At 41.2% G+C, this 22,488-nt stretch overlaps 1 protein-coding gene across 2 annotated transcripts; it reads right to left on the bottom strand.

Annotated features, from left to right (window-relative positions):
* Window positions 1-2,219: 2,219 nt before the first annotated feature.
* ARPC1A (actin related protein 2/3 complex subunit 1A) lies at window positions 2,220-22,058 on the bottom strand. Of its 2 annotated transcripts, none has more exons than XM_050966584.1 (10): window positions 21,896-22,058; window positions 18,371-18,435; window positions 17,462-17,566; window positions 14,508-14,730; window positions 11,733-11,840; window positions 8,311-8,523; window positions 6,947-7,022; window positions 6,553-6,746; window positions 5,401-5,491; window positions 2,220-2,588 (listed from the first exon to the last, which is right to left on the bottom strand). In XM_050966584.1, the coding sequence occupies exons 2-10, from the start codon at window positions 18,432-18,434 to the stop codon at window positions 2,550-2,552; spliced, it is 1,113 nt and encodes a 370-aa protein (XP_050822541.1). In that variant the 5' UTR covers window position 18,435; window positions 21,896-22,058; the 3' UTR covers window positions 2,220-2,549. The 2 variants fall into 2 exon arrangements, with proteins under 2 accessions (XP_050822541.1, XP_050822540.1); XM_050966583.1 differs by having other exon boundaries at window positions 18,371-18,476.
* Between the last annotated feature and the right edge of the window lie 430 nt (window positions 22,059-22,488).

The following is a 22,488-nucleotide window of genomic DNA, read 5'->3' on the forward strand; positions in this document are numbered from 1 at the left end:
CAGTTTTGTGACTGACGCCTTCTCAGTTTGGAATTTGCTGTTTTTTGCCTTTTTTGTACTAAGGACAACAGAGTTCAGTTTAACTTCTGTAGACCTTCCATTCTACCCTCTTCTCTGCATTAAACATGCCCACTTCTCACTCTTCCAGCAGATGTCTCTCTCTTTCTGCCTCTACTCATTCTTGTCACCTATTTCTGAACTCCCGTTTCTGCTACTGTCTTTCTGAGGTGGGAATAAAAATGTCAAAAACATCCACACAACTTGGGGGACTAACTACCATTGACTTCAAACGAAACAGACACTTCTGAAAAATTTTATCCCAGGTGACCAGAAGTCAGCAGTATTTGAGACATTCCAATATGATGTGCAATAGCTCTAAAATTTTCTATCCTATTCCTACCAGATTATTATTTTTGGCTGGCACTAGTCTACCCCTGAACAAGGCTCTCCTTACAGTGATACTTAATTCTTTTTTCCGAGTTATTTCAGTTAACTTAGGTCTCAGCAATATGTAGTAATTCAAATATTTCTCTACAGGGTATATAGCAACAATGAATTTAGAGATAGCGCTGCCTCCATGCACCAGGTGAAAAAGGTTCCTCCGGAGTTTCTCAGTCTTCTCAAGCTTTGAGAAGCCAAAATAACTCATCTGACTGGCTCCCCCCTTTTCCAGATGATAAATATATGTAACACTGGTCCAAATATAGAACCTTGGGACATTCCATTGTTACATTTTTGCCATGTTTGGAATGGACCATTTATTATCCTAAGCTGTTTCAAAAACAGTTTCTTATTCATGACATTCCCTGACTCCATCACTATCTTAATGTCTCTAATAGCTTCTTGTGACAGGTTTTCGCCAGGGGGATATTTTCCTAGCTCTGAAACAGACTTGTCTACAAGAGGGAGGTAATACCTATGCAATAGCAGCATAAGAGGTTTAATTCACCACTGTTTCAAGCACACACAGCCTCACATGGAACATACAAGGAAATGCCCTGTATTATTACAGATGAAATCAGCCATGGTACTTTGCAGATCAGTGCACTAGATGGTGAATAAGAGGTTCATTTCAGTCCCACCGATTTTATGCTCTTGAGATGAAGGAAAAATTGCAAAATGTTGACTTCCCTCCGCACACTCCTGGAAACCAGAAACAAGAGGAACTGGAAAATAATCATTTTTCTGTTTCACAGACACCTTATCTGAAAAAAGATGCGTCTTGAAGTTGCGGGTAGCTTGTTTTTTAGACATGCAAGAGAGACCCAATGCCTTGTGGGTTCCCTCTCACCCCTCTTTTCAAACCATTCAAAGGGGAGCAATAAGTAGTGTATCAAGTTACATGCTGGTTTCAGAGGAAGGGGTAAATATAGCCAGTGCTTTCCACCCCCCGCCCTTCATTTCTTGTGTCTAAAATGCAACACTCAAACATGAGAGACAATGCAAACTACCCATAGCCAGATAATCCCCTCTAATGCACTGCCAACCTCAAGGCATGCAGTAAGATTCAACAGTCACCTTACATGGCCATATGGACAAAGTTACTCATAACTGCTTCTGCGAGTTATCAAGAGGTCAGAAATGAACTCCGGCAAGTATGACCGGTCCAACATTACTTTTTATGTCTTTGGAGAAGCTGGTCTGTGCTCTCTGTGCTGCTAAACAAGCTGCACTCCTCCAGCAGTCATAATAAAGTAGAATTTTATACACCATGCCTAGAAGGTCATTGTCTCACTTGTCCTACTAGACTCGAGCTCAGTATTAATTATGCTTTAATTCCAGTATGTAGTGTCCATCCCATATCATAGATACTTTGAGCTAATGCTATTTGAGGAGGTGCTTCGTGCAAGCCTCAAAGCATTACAGATAATCCTGGTCATTTAATTTGCCTTTAGCGAACCATGTATGAGCTGATAATGAGACAACTTTCAGTTTTAATTTGCTACTGTTAGTCTGTTAGCTGCTAAAGCAGACAGGACTAATCACTCTGGAAATAATCATTGAGACAAGTCTCCCTCAGCATTACAGCTTTCCATGACCAGGCTCTTCCTTCGGAAGAAGTCTGGTTGGATTTACCCTCACTCTTGAGATTGTAAAGAGCTTTTAGCTGAGAAGATGAACTTCCTCCTCTTGATATAGAAGGACACACTAAAGGTTTTTTCATTTCCCATGCATTCACTATTGATTAGATCATCATTAACAAGGAATCAAACTACAAACACATTCTGTATCTTTTATTTCTAGCAGACAATTTACATAAAATTCCCCTTTTAAGTTAGTGATCCATAACTTCCTGCAATATACTACTAACGGAGCAGCTTTGGTAAAGAATGGAATGAAACAACCAATCAAAACGAAAGAGAGACAATCACAGCTGATTTTGAAACCAACACATTTCACCAAGTATGTATTTAAAAGAAAATCTGCCAAGCCATATCTTCTCAGTGCTTCCAAATGATCCAGCTTACTCGTCCCTTTTCAGGTCTGTGTGGATGCTGGAGCTGCATGCTGTCAAGCAGTCTGTCATGCTAGATAATGGAGATCCATCTTTACATGATTCGTAGACCTTGGATAGAAGACTCTAAGGTCTTGAGAGAGAAAACATTTATCAGTAACTACTACAGTATATTGTATTGAACATAGTGAACCCCTACAGCAAAACTAAGTGATAGAACAAAACAGATGAAACATGAGACAAGGTCCAGCCCTCTAACTTGGCCTAAACACTGGTTGGGGCTAGTACATGCTACCAGATTATAAAGCAACCAACAGTTCTCTTGCAAAAATTGTGTACAGTAGAATCTCAGAGTTACAAACTGACTGGTCAACCACGCACCTCATTCGGAACCAGAAGTACACAATCAGGCAGCAGCAGAGACGAAAAAAATAAAATAAAAAAGCAACTACAGTGCAGTACTGTGTTAAACAAGCTACTAAAAAAATAAAGGGAACACTTCTGCATCGTAAAGTTTAAAGCCGTATTAAGTTAATGTTCAGTTGTAAATGTTTGAAAGAACAACTGTAACGTTTTGTTCAGAGTTACAAACAACCTGCATTCCTGAGGTGTTCGAGCTCTGAGGTTCTACAGTATTCCAGAGCACAACAGAAGAGTCGGAGATCTACAGAGACACCTGCTGGCCAATGTGCAGCAACACATGCAATCTGGTCTGGAGGAAATTCTGAGAGACTTTGCGTACAGAATAGGGCATGCTTAGGCTTTCACAAAGATGGATCCTTAGATCCTAGATATATCCCAATTATGGTTGGGTTTTTTTAAAGCACCAAGTAGGGCACCCTGCCATAGGAGTGTCAAGCAGTAGTCTGTGAGGTCTTTTGTTGGAATTTTAAACTATGAATCCTAGTTTGCAGGGTGAATGACCTAGTCTGTTTTGACATCAAGATGAATCTAGTAAAAAGACAGCCTAGAATCATTTAAACATTTAAATCCATTTAGGCTTTTTGTTTGAGCTTCCATGCATTTTGGACCTCGCTTTAGACACGTTTTTGCTACTTTAAAAAAAAAAGTCAAGAAAGTCTCTGAAGAGCCTGGGTTCTGCCAAGACAGTAAGTTCAGTCCCTAGTGGATGGAGAAAGATAACAGTGGCCTAGATGCACAAAGGTATTCAGGCTCCTAACTTCCACTGATTTCAATGGAAGTTATAAGCCTAAATACCTTTGTAGACCTGTGCCAGAATCCCTTTCACTGCTCCAGTAATTATTCTGGTCTCCTGAGCCAGCATGGTTGCGGCTAAAAAAAAAAAAAAAAAAGAAGGGGATTGGAGAAGGAAGAAGAGGATTAACAAGATTCCTACAGGGCCCTGAGTGATCCCATAAAAAAATTAGTCTGGATTAGTACCATCTGCTAAGCAAATACATCTGTGATTATGTTGAGTCTTGGATCTGTCCTCTCTAAAGAGTTCACTAAGAGTCCTAACTATTCAGAGTCTAGATTCCCTAATGCTAATACAATTTACATTAGGGCTGAATCCCAGGTTCTGATGCCCAGAGATTAACAAATCAGACAGTTCACAAGTAAGGCTAAGATTCTGTCACGGTTATTCTTAGTAAAAATCAGGGACAGGTGATGGGCAATAAACAAAAATTCACAGAAGTCCGTGACCTGTCCCTGACTTTTACTAAAAAGAGCTGTGACAAAATGGGGAATGGGGGAGCCAGCACCACTGCTGCTCCTCAGAGCAGCTGGGAGCTGCAGTGTCTCTGCTGCCTGCGGAGGCTGGAGCTCGAGGACTGGCGGCTGGGAGCTGTGGGGCCCCCAGTTGCTGCTCAGGTCCCCTGCAGTGGCTGGGAGCGCCAGGGGCTGCCCTTCACAGATGGGATCTCCCACTGGCAGCTGAGGAGGCTCTCGCCGCAGCTCGGAACTCCAGGGCCTGCAGAGGCTACAAACTCCAGGGCCCCCCACAGTGGCTTGGAGCTCCAGCCCAGCAGCTGGGAGCTGCAGGGGCCTAAGTTGCCTGTAAGTTGTGCGGCTGTGCAACAGCCTACTTAGTGCCGCGCAGGTGCTCAGGGAACCTGCCCTGGGACCTGCTGGGGCACCCCTCCCTGGCCCCAACTCAACCTGTGGCCCGGACCTGCCAGGGCTGGGGTGCCTGGTCCTGCCACGGTACGCAGCTGGAGCGGCCCGGATTGGCCCCCTAGGCATGGCCCAGGCCCAGCTACAGTCAGAGCTGCCCAGATGCAGGCATGGCTGGGGTGGTCCTCCCCACAGGGGCTGGGGCGCCTATCCTGCAGCCCCTGAGCTCCCGTGGTGGGGAGAAGTGCCTCTTCTCCCTCCCCCTCAGCAGCACCTGGGCTGGGTGGGGGGTGGAGTCCTCTCTCCCTGCCACAGCCCCAGAGCACCCTCCTGCACCCCAAACCCATCATCCTCAGCCCCATCCCAGAGCCCTCACTCCCTGCACCCAACCCTCTGCCTCATCCCAGAGCCCACACCCCCAGAGCACACACCCCCTGCACCAGCCCTGAGCCCCTCCTCCCTGGCCTCACCCCAGAGCCCACACCCCCAGCTGGAGCCCTCACACCCCTGCACCCCAACCCTCTACCCTAGCCCTGAGCCTCCTCCCACACTCCAAACCTCTTGGCCCCACCCCCACCACATGAATTTTGTTATGTGACACGACAAAATTCTCCACACATGGGTGGGAAAAATTAGAGGGAACACTGGCGGCGGGGGGAGGGGGAGGAAGAGTGTCTGCACCTGCGCGATGGCTGGGAGCTGCGGTGGCCCCACAACTGAGATCTCTAGGGCCCTCTGGCTGACAGCTCCAGCCCTGCAGCCCAGGGGCTGAAGCAGAAAATGTCACGGAGGTCTCTGGAAGTCACAGATTCTGTGACTTCTATGACATTATCATAGCCTTACTCATAAGCAAAGTAGTAAATGCATACCTTGAAATCCCAGATGGTCATTGCTCCATCAATGCCAGTGGTGCAGAACTTGCGACAATCTCGCTTGTCTACCTCATAAATAGACACTTGGCTGAAAACAGAGAGTGACAGCTGTAAGAGAGCTAAGAATACCAGAGAGCCACAAGTAGTGGAGACATGGCTGAGTAGACTTTAAAGCACTGGATATTACTGGCTTTGTAAGAACTCCAGAAGGTTCAATCCCTATTCTCCCAAAGGAAGACAGAATGATATGCTTGTAATTTGTATCTTCTACCTGATTTTCATTATGTCACTTGACAAAGGGGGGTCTGCCTGAAACCCTTCCATCTTTCATTAGCTGTGCTATGAAGTAAAGATTTCAAAACAACCCCACCTCATGCATCTTCAAGGAGTAAGAATGGTGAAGTGGTTCTGTCAATGTAAGAACTTGGGAGGCAGCCTCCAAGGCAGGTAAGGAAGGTCATCCAGCACTATTATAAAAAGCTTCTAATTTAAAGAGGCACCAACTTTACTTTAGAAGTGTTAGTGTATCTTGTGCACATGGAGTACTGGGGCAAACAGAGGAACATCTCACATGATTAACTTGTATTCACTCATTCCAGAACAGTAATAAATACTGAAATATGTTTTTAAATGTGAGGGTGAAAGGAGAATTAGTTTTTCAGGTGAATTCTGCTCACTGGATTTAGTGGCTTTGGTAAGTGTCCCTCGTCCCACTTACAGTATCAAGTCCTAGTTACACAGTGTCTGTTCAGGTCTGAATTATGGAACACATTAAATACGACTTTACCCAGAAGCAAAGGGAGTTACACATCTGTAACTATCAATGTTAATGATTATCTTTTATGAAGTTCCAAACAAAACTGGAGCAATTAAATCTCTTTATTCAGGGTCTCAGACAAGGGGTCAGGAAGGAATTCCATGTCTCCCTTTCCAATAGCTAACATCTATGCACAAAATTGCTAAATTGGCTAGGTCCCTGGGGCCAGGCATTCTTGCCTTTCTATGAAACACCATGAATAAGCAACTATCAGTGAAAGGGTAAGTTTTCTGATATTGCAAATCCAAGGTTGAAGTCTCCGATATGTCCTGCAATATGTGAGGTGCAAGGGAGCTCTCTTTGTCACATGTCCTGAGCATGGTGGCACTCACGTGATGCTGTTCTGATGTAGTGTCTCCAAAGCAGTGTTACGATCCTCTGTAGTGGCTCTCTTGTCCATGTTGCGGAACCGTTCCATGGCAGAAATATTGCGCTGGATGCTCTGCTTTGGAATGTCTAGTTTGGAAATGAAGGTCAGTGAGCCACGGTCATCACAGTTAAAGAGCATTGGGCAGCAATCATGGCCCTGCAACAAGACATCATTAAAGCAAAAAAATTAGCTAATTAGGAGCAGCACCTTTGCTTTTTATACCTCACTTGGCTGCAGAACAGGGCCTGCTGGTGCTTCTGAAGAGGTATTCTATTACTGACTAACTTCACAGTGTGTGCGTTATCCTCTCACTGAAGAACTACAACATTCTACATGGGGAAAGAAGGGACACTTACAGCTGCCACAACGCTGTTCTCAGAGACAAATGACACACTCAGGAATGGGAGGTACTCTGTTTTCAGCTGTGAAACCCTAAACACAAGAACAATTGTTAAAGAAAGGCCTCACTGAAACCTCTTATCTTTTGTTTCAACAGAATATGACAAAAGGGCCCATTCTCAGACAGCGCTACTAGTACAAAAGCTAGTATAGCCCAATTACTATAATATGGTGCCTTCAAGTGACCCAAGTAGATTGTGACTTACATGAAAGTAATTATAGCTTAGTGCAAATGCCCTGTGAAATCTATTTTTCTTTTAAATCCTGTGCCATGTCCCCAAGAAATTAAGGAAGAGACAGTAGTCAATGTTTATAAAAATCCTACAATATCTTATACTGGGCTGCTGAGCAGGCAGTAGAGGGAGACAATAACCAGAAAAGTATTCCTGGCAATATGCTGACCTTATAGAGCATTCTGTACACAAGTGGTGACACACATTTAAAAAGATTACACATTCCAGCAATACTGATATTTACCAATTTGGGCCTTTTCTGCTTGGTAAGACAAAAAGATAGGTCTCTATAAGGTTATAAAAATAATGTAAAACACTCCAGTACTTAAAGTACTTGGCTGCATCCTTTTAAGACACAATAGCTGGGCATTTATATCAATATTAAATGATCTCATCATTCAAGTTATTACAACAATATCAAGGAAATTAATCAACAGAACAGGATTTCAAAGATGGCCCTAGATCATCTGTATTATTTAATGATCTCTCTAGTTAAGTATACATTCTGCATTTCTCCCCAGATCTGTGTGTGTCACAATTAAACACAGCTGTGCTCAGAGGGCCCTCTCCTCTCCCCACATCCCTGGAACAACATCACCTCTCTCCATTCCCAAGAAAAGAGAGGTAGGGGGACTATAGGAGAGTAGTGAAATATTTCTACCATGGTTGAAGGATATAATTTAAAACATTGCAACAGGTAAGATGGTGAAGAGGACAGGTGTGGAATTGAGATTTCATGAAATAAACAGTTTATTCTCCAGTCCCTAGTTAACACTATCAAATTGGGGACTAGATGTAAAAGAACTGGACATGCTCTTACAAAAGTCTCCTATAGCTATTCCACAGGATAATGTAGTTTCCTAATAGCAGAACAAAACACACTGTTAGTTTCAAAAACAAAATGGTTCTGTCAAAAACCATTCATTTACTCCAGACTGATTTTATTTATCCAAAATTCCCAAGAGCCAACCTGAACAGACGTCAGAGACACAAGTCTGCTAAACTTTAAATGGATTGCTTGTACCCCACGGCATAACTGACAGAGCTGGACACAACACTTCTGGAAATACCAAAAAGAAAATACTTACATCATATTTTTTGAGGCATCAGCAACTGACACAGTACTATCATGGCTGACCCAGGCTAGACGGTTACCACTGGCAGAAAAACTGACACTGTGCACCCATCCGCCACTTCCAGGACCACCAAACTCTGACATCAGCTGCCCAAAGGGCATTTTTGAGCCCCATGGTGTGCTGGCTGGCTTTTCATCCACTTCCTTAATGTAAGCAGAAAACACTCTGCAAATAAAAAAACACCAAAATGTTAATGGAAAGAAAACCAGACATTGTAACTGTATAAAAATCTCATGTTAGAGTCACCAGGACAGACGCTACATTAATTGTGTCATGCTAAGGCGCCATTTTTTGAGCCTCCTTTGACAGCAGACTTCTGTGTGCTGTGGGAAAACATCAGCACTCAGCAGTATTATGCATAAAATGTACACAGCCGCCTTCTTGAAAATGCAACCTTCTGTCTCTTTCCTTTTTGCCAGAGGCTGGCTATGGAAATGTTTAAATTCTCTCTTGCATTAAGATTTTTGTTTCTTCCTTTCACACCACTAACAACCCTGACAATCAAAGTTCGGAGAGAATCTGAGAAGTGCAATATGTAACAGCTAGCTAACACACATACTTATAAAGATTCCAAATCTCAATCTAGAGAATGGGTAAGAGAGACTGTCACATTTGGACTAACTGCTGGAAGAGTGCATCAAAACATATTAAACGGTCACTATTTTTCTGCATCTCTTTTCCCAGCACTGCTATTTATCAAAATGTGTTAAATAAAAAGTCTCCCCCTATAATCATAGGTTCCTTTTGTGAGATTCAAGGGTGGCACAATGGCACAATATGGCATCCATAACTGCTACCATGGAAGTTATTATGATGTCACAGGCATAGGATTAACAGTAGCAGAGTTCTTCTATTTGAACCACACCATAGTACAAATAATGAAACATTTCAGTATAACAATAGCCGTGATCAAACAATCATGCACAAGGTCAAAAATGAAGAGGAATTTTTTATTTTTTTTTAAAGTGAGCTTGTGGTAATATTTTTTCACCTCTGCATGTGTGTGCCATATTGTTCAACATACGCTTTGAAGAACACACACGTCTTCAGTAAAGCCGACAAATATAGAACAGAAAAGAGGCCTTAAGTGCAGCTATGTTAATATGGCTACCAGAGAATTCTAAATTGTAAACACGAGTTCAATCAGCCTTGTCAGTTTAAAACAGAAGTTAGCGAAAGGACTGTGTGTTGTTGGCAGGTTTAAATTTAAGAGCCCTTTACAAGAATCTAGAAGGACAGCTCACTTAATATATGGAAATAGGACATCATATGTTAAAAGCAGCAGAGTCTTTGATACAAGGCAAGAATAAAGCAGTCCCAAGTAGCAAGAAGACTCGGAGGTGACTGATGATTGAAGAAAGCCTTTCATTTGCTGAGATTTCTTTCTGAACCATTCAATTTTAGAACTAAAGCCATCTCTACGCTTGAAAGCCTCCACATTCAAAGAGCACTAGAATATGGCCTTTATTTCCAGTGACACTGCTCCAGCTACAGTATAAAAAACGCCCCTACATAGTGCTCATAGCTATACTCTGAGAGAGATAAAGTTAAAGGAAGAGGCCCTATGGATTATCAAGGCCAGCCATCTTAAATCCTATTAAATAACTATCAATCAGCAGCACCTCTTGCCCTGGATTTTTATCAGCATGTCTCCTGCTTGCTGAAGTGATGTACTGCTAGCTACTACTAATTTTGGCCATTTAATAACTTTTCAGAAGCAGTTATCAGTGCAGACATGATAAAAGCCCAGTCGTCTTTATAACTCTAGTATATAACTGAACATTCGCCTGGAAACAGAATTCCAGAGACCTGTATTCACCTTCAGCAGAGCAAGACAGTTCTCCTAACATTCAGAAATAGGTTATTCGCAGGCAATAAAAGTCTGAGACCTGGAAATGTGAATTGAGATGGACACTTCTTCCTCTGATGCACCAACATAAAGACCTGTTCCTCTCTCTGATCAGAGCTGTAACTGGTATTAAATGGCCCATCCTGCAATGCAAACTTTAAATAATAAATGCCTCCTAAATATTTTAATAGAAAGATACACATTTCAGAATGGACCATTTCCAGAGGAACAAAATGCAGGGCAGAACAAGTTTTTTAGCAGGAAGTACATGAAACAATAATATTAATCTTCCATGAATCATTGTTCTGTTCTAAGGAAATCCTGGGAAGTTGATTCAACCTATGTTTGGTAATTTCTTGCCTACTCATATCTTCAATAAGATTTTTCAATAAGGGATGATTAGACACAAGAAGGCATTACAAGGTAATCAGTTACAGCTTCTCAGGAGAAGTCGAAAGAAAAACCTTGCATGAGATCCTCTCCACATAAGAGGTGTTAGAAAAAAAATACCAGGACAAAAAAGTTACAAATCCAAGGAAACTGACATTAATATAAAAAAATAATTCACATTTAAATAGCACCTTTCATCTCATAGAGTCGCAAAGTGCTTTAATTACATATACGGAAGGAACCTTTCACACACAACTCACATGCAGTCTCTTCTGGAGGGGTGAAAACACTTTACAAAAGTCAACTGTTTAGGGCAGGAAGTGAAGAGGTATACCATATCCAATTTAAACGAACTGGGATTTGGTCAGAACACCCCTCCTCATGTGAAAAGTGCCATGAGATATCAAATGACCAAAGGCTCTAAACTTCAGATTTACACTTCATTTTAGACTAGGGAATGTAATGTTTGGGCCTAGCATTTATTCTAGTAGTCATTTTGAATACACAGACTTTATTTTTAAGCCTGAATATTTCCCCTGTAGCAGAAGGAAGGGAAATTCTCACTATTGTGCAAAGTAAAAGTGTTTAAAATAATAATAAAAAAGAATATGGTGAAATCACCATGTAGAAAATTACCTATCAGGGCCCAGATCCTGCAAGCTGAGACACATGGACGGACCTGTGCACTGCATCCCATGACTTTAATGGGATGCTGTGCAGGTGGCAGGGATCTATCTGCACTAAGCAGCTGCCAAGTCTTCCAACCTCATGCTAACAATGGCCAAAGGTCTGTTTCAGATAAAAGATGGTGCTTGACAGGCTTTGATTTCATATTAGGAGCAGCATGGAGCTGACCATCAGGTACCTGCACAGCTGATGCAGTATAAGTAAGCAAACACTGATTTATGAAAGTAACACTGACTTTTTAGGGGACACATATTAAAAATCTAAAGCCCTGTGTACATGTGTAGTGGCACAGATTCAATGGTCTTTCAAGGCTATATATTTTATTTTTCTAAATAAATACACTAGTACGTGACAGGTTGCTATTTTGACAGTGTACGCAGGATTAGCACATACTTACTGATTTAAATCAGTAACTCAAATCAACTGCAAATGCTTTATTTACTCTCACCTGCATTTGAAGTCACAGGACCCTGCAGCCAGCAAGACATTATTGGGATGCCAGTCCAGACTTAAGACAGTGGAGCGAATGGGCTTTTTAATGTGTTTGCTCACCCACCTAAAACAACAGGAAATAAAACTTATTTATTGGGAACCATTTGCTTACCAGTAAAGCACCAAATATCAAGCAGTATGTGACTCCAGTGCATCAAATCTCAGTGCAAGCGACTGGAAACATTCCAACTTTGCAACAGAACTGATGTGTACAAGGAAGAGGAGACTGAAATACACATGGCCCATTTGATCATCATTACTGTTAAATCAGCCCCTAAATTCTCACCAGACAAGAAATGGTTCTAGACAACATGGAACTCCAGCCCTCTATTACTCCACAGTGAGTACATTAAAATGCACCACTTGTAATATATACCTGAATTCTATCAGATATGTGTATTCTCTTTACTTTCCAGATAGCGCTATGTAGGTTTTTGAGACAGACCAGCTGAACTTTTTAGAGAAGAGTTCAACTAATTATTCTCTTTTTGCTCCTTTCTTCTACCTTACTCCATCTAGTCGAGATTTTGTAAATTCATTTAAGAAAATACTGATGACTGCAAAACCTCCAATACAATTCATGAATTTCAAGTGGCTATGAGCTCTGTCAGCCAGGCATCAACAATTAAAATAAAAAAGCTACTATTCTGAGCAGATACACATTTGGGTCCTATGCCCTTTTGAAATCAATTTTTGGAAACACTTTAATACACCAAATTGACCACTACTCTGACCTTGAGCTCATTAACTTGATTTTGATGTAGTAAATTTCCCCTTTTATATGCTCAAGAACAAGAGAACATTGTTGAATCATAACAGAGTTGAGCAGTATTTTCTTAGTACAACATTCTGAGTGCATTTTTTTTTGCAGGTTTAAAGTGTTTTCTGCATCTTATAACTTTTCTGTTCTTTATATTTTATGGTTAAAATTTATGAAAGTTATATAAACTCATATTGCATGGAAATTTTCACAGGTTAGTCAGAAGGTTACAATAAACAGATCAATTAAATGCCGCATTTAAGTCACGGATAACGGCAATAGCAAAACAAAGTTTTTTCCATCTAAATATTGTGACTTAGGTGCAAGTTCTTAGCCTGTAACTGAGGAAAAACCCTCTCTAAACACGGAGGATTATGCAAATAAGGACAAGGTACCATTCAGTCCATGTTTGTAAATCTATCTTAAAATGCAACGTCTTCCGGCCTGCCCAAATGCTGTGGCTTTGGCATAGTATATAAATGATAATGAAAAGTAGCATGTGTCTCACAGATCTTGTAAGAGACACGGAAATGCTAATGGTTATACATTGCTTGATGCTGTCAGATTCAAGTATGGTCACCCACTCCAATTCTGAGTGTCAGGTAGACCACTTGTTTCTTTACACACCAAACAGAAGAGATTTATTAAAGTAAGTTCTTTGCTTACGCAATACATTTCTTTTGAATGGTTGTTTCAGATAGTATATGACTAGAAACCTGTGAAATTCTTTTTATTTTTTATAGTTCCTCTTTTGTGGATTTTCAGGTTATTTTGTTTTACCCATACTAGGGGTTGGACCTGGCGGTGGGTGTGCGTTTGCATAGAGAGCCTCCCCCACAATCACCCTGCAGTGGTAGCTCAACACATGGGTTCAGTTCCCCTTTCTGTGCCAGGCCACAGTGCCATTCACTCAAAATCTATCCAACACCTTTCCTACACCCCATGACGAAGGGTAACTGGGCCAACCCTGAGCAGCACCATGACCATTTTATTTCATGTTATTTCATATTTGTGAGCTATAGGGCTCGATTTCTGAAGCTCTATACAATATTTATGCAAACAACTTCAGAATCTTGGTGAATTAGTACAGAGATGGTTTGTGTGTCAACAACAAGTAAACTATTACACCAAAAAACCTATTTGGTAAATGAGCAAAGTCCCAGGCAATGGTTAGTTATAAAAGAAATTCAGGCACTTTCGAAAGAGGTAGAAGAAGTAAAAACACCAAATATTTGAGAAAATCCATTAAACTTGCCAGAAATCAGGCAGTGGAGTATGAAAATAAAGGTCTCAACAGACATACAGTAAAACCTCAGAATTACGAACACCAGAATTGCAAACTGACCAGTCAAACACACACCTCATTTGGAACTTGAAGTATGCAGTCAGCAGCAAAAACAAATTAAAAAAAGCAAATACAGTACAATACTATGTTAAATGTAAACTACTTAAAAAAAAGGGAAGTTTAAAAAAAGATTTGACAAGGTAAGGAAACTGTTTTTGTGCTTGTTTAATTTAAATTAAGATGGTTAAAAGCAGCATTTTTCTTCTACATAATAAAGCTTCAAAGATGTATTAAACCAATGTTCAGTTGTAAGCTTTAAAAAGAACAACCATAACGTTTTGTTCAGAGTTACAAACATTTTGGAGTCACGAACAACTCCATTCGTGAGGTATTCGTAGCTCTGAGGTTCTACTGTGTTAGAAATACATTTTCATGGCACTGTCTGAGGATTTAGCTACCTATTAATATTAATGAGAACTGCATGATTAAATCACATGCATAACATGTACCCTTTACAGCTTTGCAACTCTAAGAAAGCCTCAATAAAAAAGATAAAAACTCAGCAATTAAAGCACATTTATGGTCCATTAACTGCATTTTAAAATACACTATGGAATACAGAAACAAGACAAAGTACTGCCCCGTGGATTTGCCTTAATGGAATTCATCAAGTTTAAACTGCTCACCAGTCATTTTCAGACTCAAAGTAGCACACAGATATGAGTCGAGCTCCACTTCCTACGGCAAATTTATTCTCCAAAGGAGACCACTTCACAAAGGTGGCTGCACGATTAATTCTCAGAATCACTAGAGTTGGCTTCCACACGCCGTCTTTCTGACTCCAGACGTAGGCATTACGGTCTGCACCACAAGTTACAATGCGGTCACTCTTGGGAGCCCAATCAATACCTGCAATTCAGACCTTCTATTAATATCACATTTTCTTTCTTGTGAATCCCTGTTTACTGTACAGCAACCCAGAACGGAGACATCAGCTATTGCCCTTTGCCATGAAGACAGATACCAATGATGTCTTCACCACCATTCAGTCAATCACCATTGTAAACCTTTACTACTCCTGACTTCCCTCGCCAAATCCCTCTTACTGATAGATTTTACTGGAACATAGACTGTGTGATAAAGAAGACTGCTTTGAAAGCTCGCCCCCTTTTAGGAGAATGGCTACCGCCCTCTTCCTCCACCCCCTTTTCTGGATCCCAACTCTGATTTCTGCAAGAGGCTTATTACTTAATAGCTAAACAAGCAGTACTTCCAAAACTTCGCTCAAACCTCAAGCAAAGTTGTTTACTTTGCTGCTGCCAAGCTACACGGTCATGGTCTAAAACTTCAGACAGTAGTAGTTTTTAGAAATGTTAGAAAGAACAAAGCTATCAGTTTTTAATGTAGGAATACAATATTTGTATCTGTGTCATGCCTACTTAAGCTGTGCCATCAGCCAAAAATAAATCAGCATCAATGCAAAGAAGCGATGTCAGAAAAAAATAATGTAAGAAATCCCTTTGACAAGCTTGCCATAGCTTTCCATCCTTCCTATGCAATGATGGATGTTTACAGCTGGAAATATTCAGAGCAGAGTTATTTCCTATCTTTTTACTCTGCTTCTTTCTTTTTGAGTCAGTCTGCTATCATTAGTCTCCCCCGCCCCAAAAATATATTTAGACCTTCCTTACCAGCACTACTTGTACTAAAAGAAATTCCTCCAGCATGCTGATTAAAAAAAAACAGCATGAAAGATACAAAAATAGAATTAAAATAGAAAAATATGGCAGAATCTGATGCCTAATATTTTTAGATGCAATGTTTATTCTACAATTCATGTCTGGCCTACTATAAAACCAGGTTTCTTAATGTTAAAATACTGCAAGTGTCAAGACTTTGGTAAGCTTTAAAAGCTGCAAAGCACCCAGCATTCTCAAGTGGCAGTGGTATGCAACACTGACTTCTTTAATGAACACCTAAATGTTGCTAGTGGCAACAGGTGCAACTAAAATGCTGAGCAACACCTTTGGGAATGACAAGTCTTTTGTTCATTCAACAGTTAGGTCAGCAAGAAAGAGTGCAAACTGCTGTGTGCTTGCCAATGAGGCGCAGGAAAGTTTGGTGAAGTTCCATAAAACCCTGTAGTACAAAGGTGGGCTGACATCAGCACACAACACTGGTGGACAGGGCAAATGCTAATTTTAACTAGTTTCCCAAGTAACTTTGTTTAAAAGGCTAATGCAGGACAATCCCATTTTCTAGACAATACCTGGGTGACTCGTGTTTTGGCAATCTTACCATTTCTATATTTTAATTTTGGATCCTGGACATTATGTTAACTAAGCTTCTGTGTTAAAGCCAGAGATCCGTGAATTCCAAGAATTCACACAAGTGGAACTTACCCCAGAATTGTGCATCAGTATCTAAGCTTTAGTTAGCAAAGGTTTCTAGCCATTATAGTTGCAAAGAAGGTGTTAAAATATAAAATGAGTAAAACCAATGCAGTGGTATGTCTTCCTGAATCTGCAGACAGCCTGAAACAATAACTCACAGATGTGAACAGTACCATTTATCTCCAATGAGTGTTAACTGTGAAACCAAAACATGGTAACCTAAAAGTGAGCACTGTAAACCTCTACCACATCTCCCTGGATGCCAAAATCCTCAACTTCCTGCTATCCAGCCACCAAAACCCACAACGTCTAGTTTTCCCTCACTGAAAACTTTAACATAAAACTGAATTGTCAACACAGAAGTATGAGACAGTACAAACTGTAAATGCAAACAAAAATTAAAATAAACTGGATTTAATATTTAAAGAATACTGTATTGTTATATTAATTTTATAATTAAAACCCCAACTTTTAAAATTAAACTCAGCTGCTGCAGAATTTCTATTCTGGCACAAAAACCAAGACTTTGCTATAGAAATGAGCTCTAACTTTCCCCAGAATACAAAGGACCTTTGGTAAAACTGTTTTGCATTATCTTCCTTTGCATGTTTTACCTTGTAAAACAAACGTCTGAAGACCCTGTTCCATCACCAGGGTTAATAACGGCAACCCACTGCTCTTTACAGAAAGACACACTGTATTACAAGCATATCAAAGAGAAAGGAAGAGATTAACTAATGCCAGTCTGCTTAAACATAAAGTGCTTGTTTAATCCCAAGAAAATATATCTACAGATATCAAAAGCCACATAGCAGTATAGCAGAGTCATACATACTTGCTGAAGTTTGCTTACTAAAACTAGCAATTACAATGGAATGCAAAGTACGACCAGAGAAAAATCACGACAAATTTGGCTTATTTGAAAAGTGAAAAAAAAATATTCTTGCTATCTCATTAAAGATTTTTTTTAAAAAGTCACAGGAACAGGATACTACTACTTTTTACAGCCTTGAACTTTAGTATGGTAGCTACTCAGTGAAAGTGTTTGGAAATCAATGCTTTGCTTCCCCACATTTGCTTTATGTGGTCCAGAAAAATGCTGCAAAGCTCTCCATGAAGTGAGAGTGCCAACCTATAAAAAGACTGGATCATCTATTCATCACTTCCAGATTTCTCACTGTTTGTCAGACTACTTCTTAAAAGCAGGTTGAATCACTTTCTATAACTATGTTATCAGATTCACTTACCTGTAATGTGTCCATTGTGTTCCTTCAGCTCATGAGCTTTTACCCACTGGTTCCCACTCTTCTTATAGATGTGAACTTCATGGTTATTAGGGCTAATGGCAATCTCTGGCAAAGGGAATTAATCCATTAGTATGTGAGATTATTTTTTACAGGGCTTTGGAGTGGAGCGCAGAGCAGCTCCAGGGCAGTGGAGCTGCAGATTTTTGCCTGGAGCTGAAGCGGAGCCGGAGCACAGCTCCAAAGCCCTGATTTCTTATGACAAAAGCTTTAGAACAGAATCTCTGTCCAAATCAAGTCTGTATTTTTCAATTTCAAAATGTGTACACAGGTGGATACAATCTCATTGAGAATGCAAAGTCTGGAATAAAAAGATTTATTCCCAAAGTCCAGAATGCATTGTAGTGCATTTCTTATCTGGAGAAGCTGTGAAGAACTTTAGAACTGTATGATGTTTAGTATTCAACATTCTCCAAAGAAGAAAATAGATTCTGAAGGTTATAATCCAAAATGGGTGGAGAGAAACTAGGGTACAAAAAAAGGCTGGATTTGGGGCCTGGAAAAGAGACTTAAGAGTGAAGGTAACAGGAAGTCATGGAAGTGATGCCGCCCACTTAAATCTCTAGTTTTTGCTTTTGGGCACCAAGATAAACACTTCTAAGACTCTAGTTTCCCATATACCCAATGTCCTAGTACGGAATTTTGAAGACTATCACTATTGCAGCACGTTTTGTAGTTTTTAGGGGAGCGCTCAGTGAGGCACACTAGATATCTGATATTGTCTGTAATTGTTGCTGTACTGGATTGTTTTCTCCTTTTCAAAGTTCTGGGTCATCTTTCTATAAGTATATGGTTCTGCAGCATGTACAAAATACCAATCGAAGGGGAAAAGATGGTTAATATGGTACTTACGAGTACAATCTCTGTTCCAGGCATGGCAGGTGATTGGTTCTAATAAAAACTGATGTAGAGACATTCTGAATAAAGGATATTTTTAGTGTTCTAAACAGTGAAAAAGCTGAAAGGAATAAGAGTTGAAAATCAACATTTTAAATTAGATAATTACATAAAGCTACAGTCTTAGAAGTTACTTACTAGGGCTGCTTGAGTCAAATACTATAGCTTATTTACACATCATCATAACTAGTTCAACAAGAGTATAGATGCCTATAAAGGTTAGCTTTGCTATCTCAGGAATTTACAAAGCACTCATTCATCATGGTATGCAGACTTATTTTGACTTCTCATTCTTAATACAGCTAATAGCAAATTATCACTTCTTAGCGTTTCTTCACACGTGAAAGTGAGACAGGCTTTCCCTGACTTATGAAAAATCTTCTAACAAACCTAAATAATTCTACAGCATTATAGAATGGTGTTTTTTTTTTTAAAAAAAGCTCTCGCTATTTAGATAGATATTTCAATAAACGGATCAAAGTCCAATGCAATATCAAGGCTCAATGGCAGCATTAAGACGATTCCAGGAATATTTTTTTTTAAAAAGTTGAATGCGTCATTTTAATATTAACACACACATTCCACTGAAACTTACAGTGTACTGACACATTTGTTATGTGATAAAATTATTCACTTCATTAATCCCAAAAAGAAATTAGTTCTAATTAGCTATAAATTTTTGGATTACAGATTTTTTTCATGAAAACTGAACACTAAAATGACAGCATAAAATATTCTAATCTGTAAATACACAATTTATTTTAAAAAAGCTTGTATTCCATAATTTGTAACTGCATTAAAACTAAATAATTGGATTCTGCAACTGAAGTTGTATTAGTGATTAACCACACAACTGTATAATACAGGACAATCTGAGACTTTATACACTCCACATGCACAGCTGTCAAAAGTATAAAGACTGCAGCACAAATGGGTGGAAGATAACACTGCAGCAGTTTAAAAGCACCTGTAGTCATCAAACTACATACAGCTCAGTACATATAATTTGTATGCCAATTCCCACACATATTCCTTAAATTTCATATCCAAGGATCAATTTATAATAGTCCAGGAGAAAGCTTTTTTCCTACATGCATGTAAAAGGAAAAAAAAAAACCAACCCACAGTGATGTCATTCTAAAACACTCACACCCATTATAATCTGAAATTACAACATACCCAAGTATGGCCATGTTAGCAGAGGGTGGAGATTGCAAGGCAAGGTAGGAATTCAGATGCAAACAGGAAATGAACAGAACCCAACAGAAACTCAGGAGTGAATGGAAGATGAGCAACTCCTTACTGAATTTAGCATATGGAGTCACAGTAGTTTAACAAATGATACAGCATTCCAACACCACAAATAAGTTTTTAAAAAAGTCTCCAAAAATAAGTACTGCCTCCATGTTGTTACCTTACACTTAGGGAAACAAATACAATTATATATCAGTGTACTTCTTCTGAAAGTGCATTTTGAGAAAAACAGTATTTAAACTTTTAACTAAGGTCAAGGTGATATAATTTTCAACTGACACCTTATTGCTTGTTCTTCTAACACCCATATTTTGGTAAATCAAAGGAAACTATTATTGGAGAGATTTTATCCAGTCCTACCAAAGTGTTATGTCAACATCGTTTCCTTCATTAAAAGGGATTTGAGTTATCTCTGACCTGGGACAGCCATGATCTGAGATTCCATTTGTTAATCTAAGCAAAATATCTGCAACTTCTTTTTATCATCTTCTTGTTTTAGTGCACGCCAACAGTCAGTGGCAGTAAATTTCCATATACAGGAAAAATTGAAGAGCTGGTTCACCAACAAGGATGGCTCAGCCCTCTCTACTCTCTTTCAGAAATAAAATGTAGAAAATTTTCTAAAACCAAAGAGTATAGTTATTTCAAAACACGATTTCTAACACAATCCTGCTACTTTCCCACACATGCGCTACATGTTGGGGACATATTCCTGTCTTTATAACATCTAGTCCACAGATTTTATTCCTAAGCTTCAGACTAAACAGCAAGCTCGTATCAAAAATAGATGCTCGTACATGAAAACAGCTCTAGTTCACCTTAGAAAGATTCCCCCATATCCAGTATTTATCTAAAATGCCCATTCAGTGAATCTAGACAGAAGGTATCATCCATTCTTTCCAAATGACTGGGTTTCTCTAGTGCAAGAATCGTATTCGTAAGACGGACATTAGATCTCCCTTCACCTGTATACAGTGATGGTATTGTGTTTTGGAGGACCAGTTAAGCACTATAGAGCAATGCTGCAGACAGATATTCTCAAAAATGAATATCTCTCACCCACACATTTGATAACCACACTATCCTTTTCCTAACATTCCTTTCTAAGAGAGTCAAAAAAAACTCTTCCTAATCACCAAACAGCTCATTGCAGGACAAAGACACTAATCCATACTTTAGTGAAGTCAGCCCTTTGATGTTACTGATAGGTATTTAATGCAGTTTTCAACCACCAATATCTTCAACCCTCCCTGTCAGCCCAATCTGAGAATCCCTCACAGTAAATATATTACCCTAGTTAACTTTTTAATCTAGGTACTTGGCCTAATGTATCTAATTAATTTACAACTGCAGAGTAATAATCCTTGCTTTCCAGAACCAAGAGGGGAATTTTATCTTTTTGTACAGTATCAGCTTCCTTTTTCAGGGGTGGTGGGGAGGGGAGTGAGATAATGGAGTGAGGAAAGGTCATTCCCTAACCAAGACAGGTTAAATATGTTACAAGGCTATCCCCAACACACACATTGCAGGAATACTGCCTACAAATCCAGATATAGTGCTAAAAAGAGAGGGATTCTTTTTGCACCCATCGATCTCCTTTCAGATCATATAAATCATCTGGAAGGGAAGTGTCTGCAGTTCACTGCCTCCAAATGGGTCAGGACTGCTCTCTCACGGCCAGGGCTGCTGGCCCAGGATGCAGGAGGCATTATAAACAGACGCTGTTTCCGAGGGTTGTGCCCCTGACCCAGGCTGTCACTACCAGGGCACGGGGTTCGCCCTAGACACTGGAGGGCTGGCGGGGGGGGGCTCTGAGCAAGCTGGGCTCTGGCGGGCCGCCGCCTCCCGCTGCTCTCGGCACAGGTGCCCGGAGCTCTGGAACCCCTGGCCCCAGATGTGTGGGGAGGGGGCGGCAGGAGGGACCAGCTCCAGGCGGGGACGGCGCGGGAACAGGTCCGTGCCCTGCCCCACCCAGCGGCGGTGAGGGGCTGCTCTCACCCCCCCGCCCAGGTTTGAGGAACAGCCGGACACCCCCCCTCCGCCGCACGGAGAATGGGGGAGGGGTTCCCGCCCCCCCCGGCGTGAGGGAAGGGGGCGGGGCCCAGGTACCCGCCACCCGCTGAGGGGAGGGGCCCAGGAAGGGCCGAGTCCCCCTGAGGGGGGGACGAAGGGCCCGGGGTCCCCAGGCGGACGCGGGATGAGCCTGGCCGCGGACCCGCCACTTACCTGGGGGGGAGGGGAGGAGGCAGCGGAGCGGGACTCGCGGACTCTGGTCAGTCAACGCGACTCCGCTCCGGGCGGCGGGAGAGGGAGCGGCCGGCGGGGCCCGGCACTGACAAGCGATCCAGGAAACAGCTTCGGAGTCTGCGCATGGGCCGGGAGCCGCTCCTCTCACTGCGCCTGCGCACAGAATCGGGGCGGGGTGAGGTTCCTGCCCCTCCGCCTGCGCACGGGCCCGGGAGCCGCTCGTCTTACTGCGCCTGCGCATAGATCTGAAGCGTGGTGAGGCGAGAGCACTTACACAATGGCGGGGGTGGGGAGAGGAGGCGAGAGGATGGAGCATGCGCACTGTCTCCAGCCTGAAGGAGAGTTGTACATGCGCAGTGATCGCCTGGAGGGGAAAGTTACACATGCGTACTGTGGTTGGTTAGTGGTTCTGTGCAGAGCTAGTCACTGAAGTGCTGGGAGCTGTGGTTTGTGGTGGTGCCTGTCAGTTCAGCAGGATCTGCGTGCTCTAGCAGTTGGCTGGGAATTCTGATCTCCTTTGTCAAATGCTTTGAGCTCTACTGATGAAAAAAGCTAGGGAGTAATGTTATAAA

The sequence above is a fragment of the Gopherus flavomarginatus genome, chromosome 9, assembly GCF_025201925.1.
Source record: "Gopherus flavomarginatus isolate rGopFla2 chromosome 9, rGopFla2.mat.asm, whole genome shotgun sequence".
Taxonomy (NCBI): domain Eukaryota; kingdom Metazoa; phylum Chordata; order Testudines; family Testudinidae; genus Gopherus; species Gopherus flavomarginatus.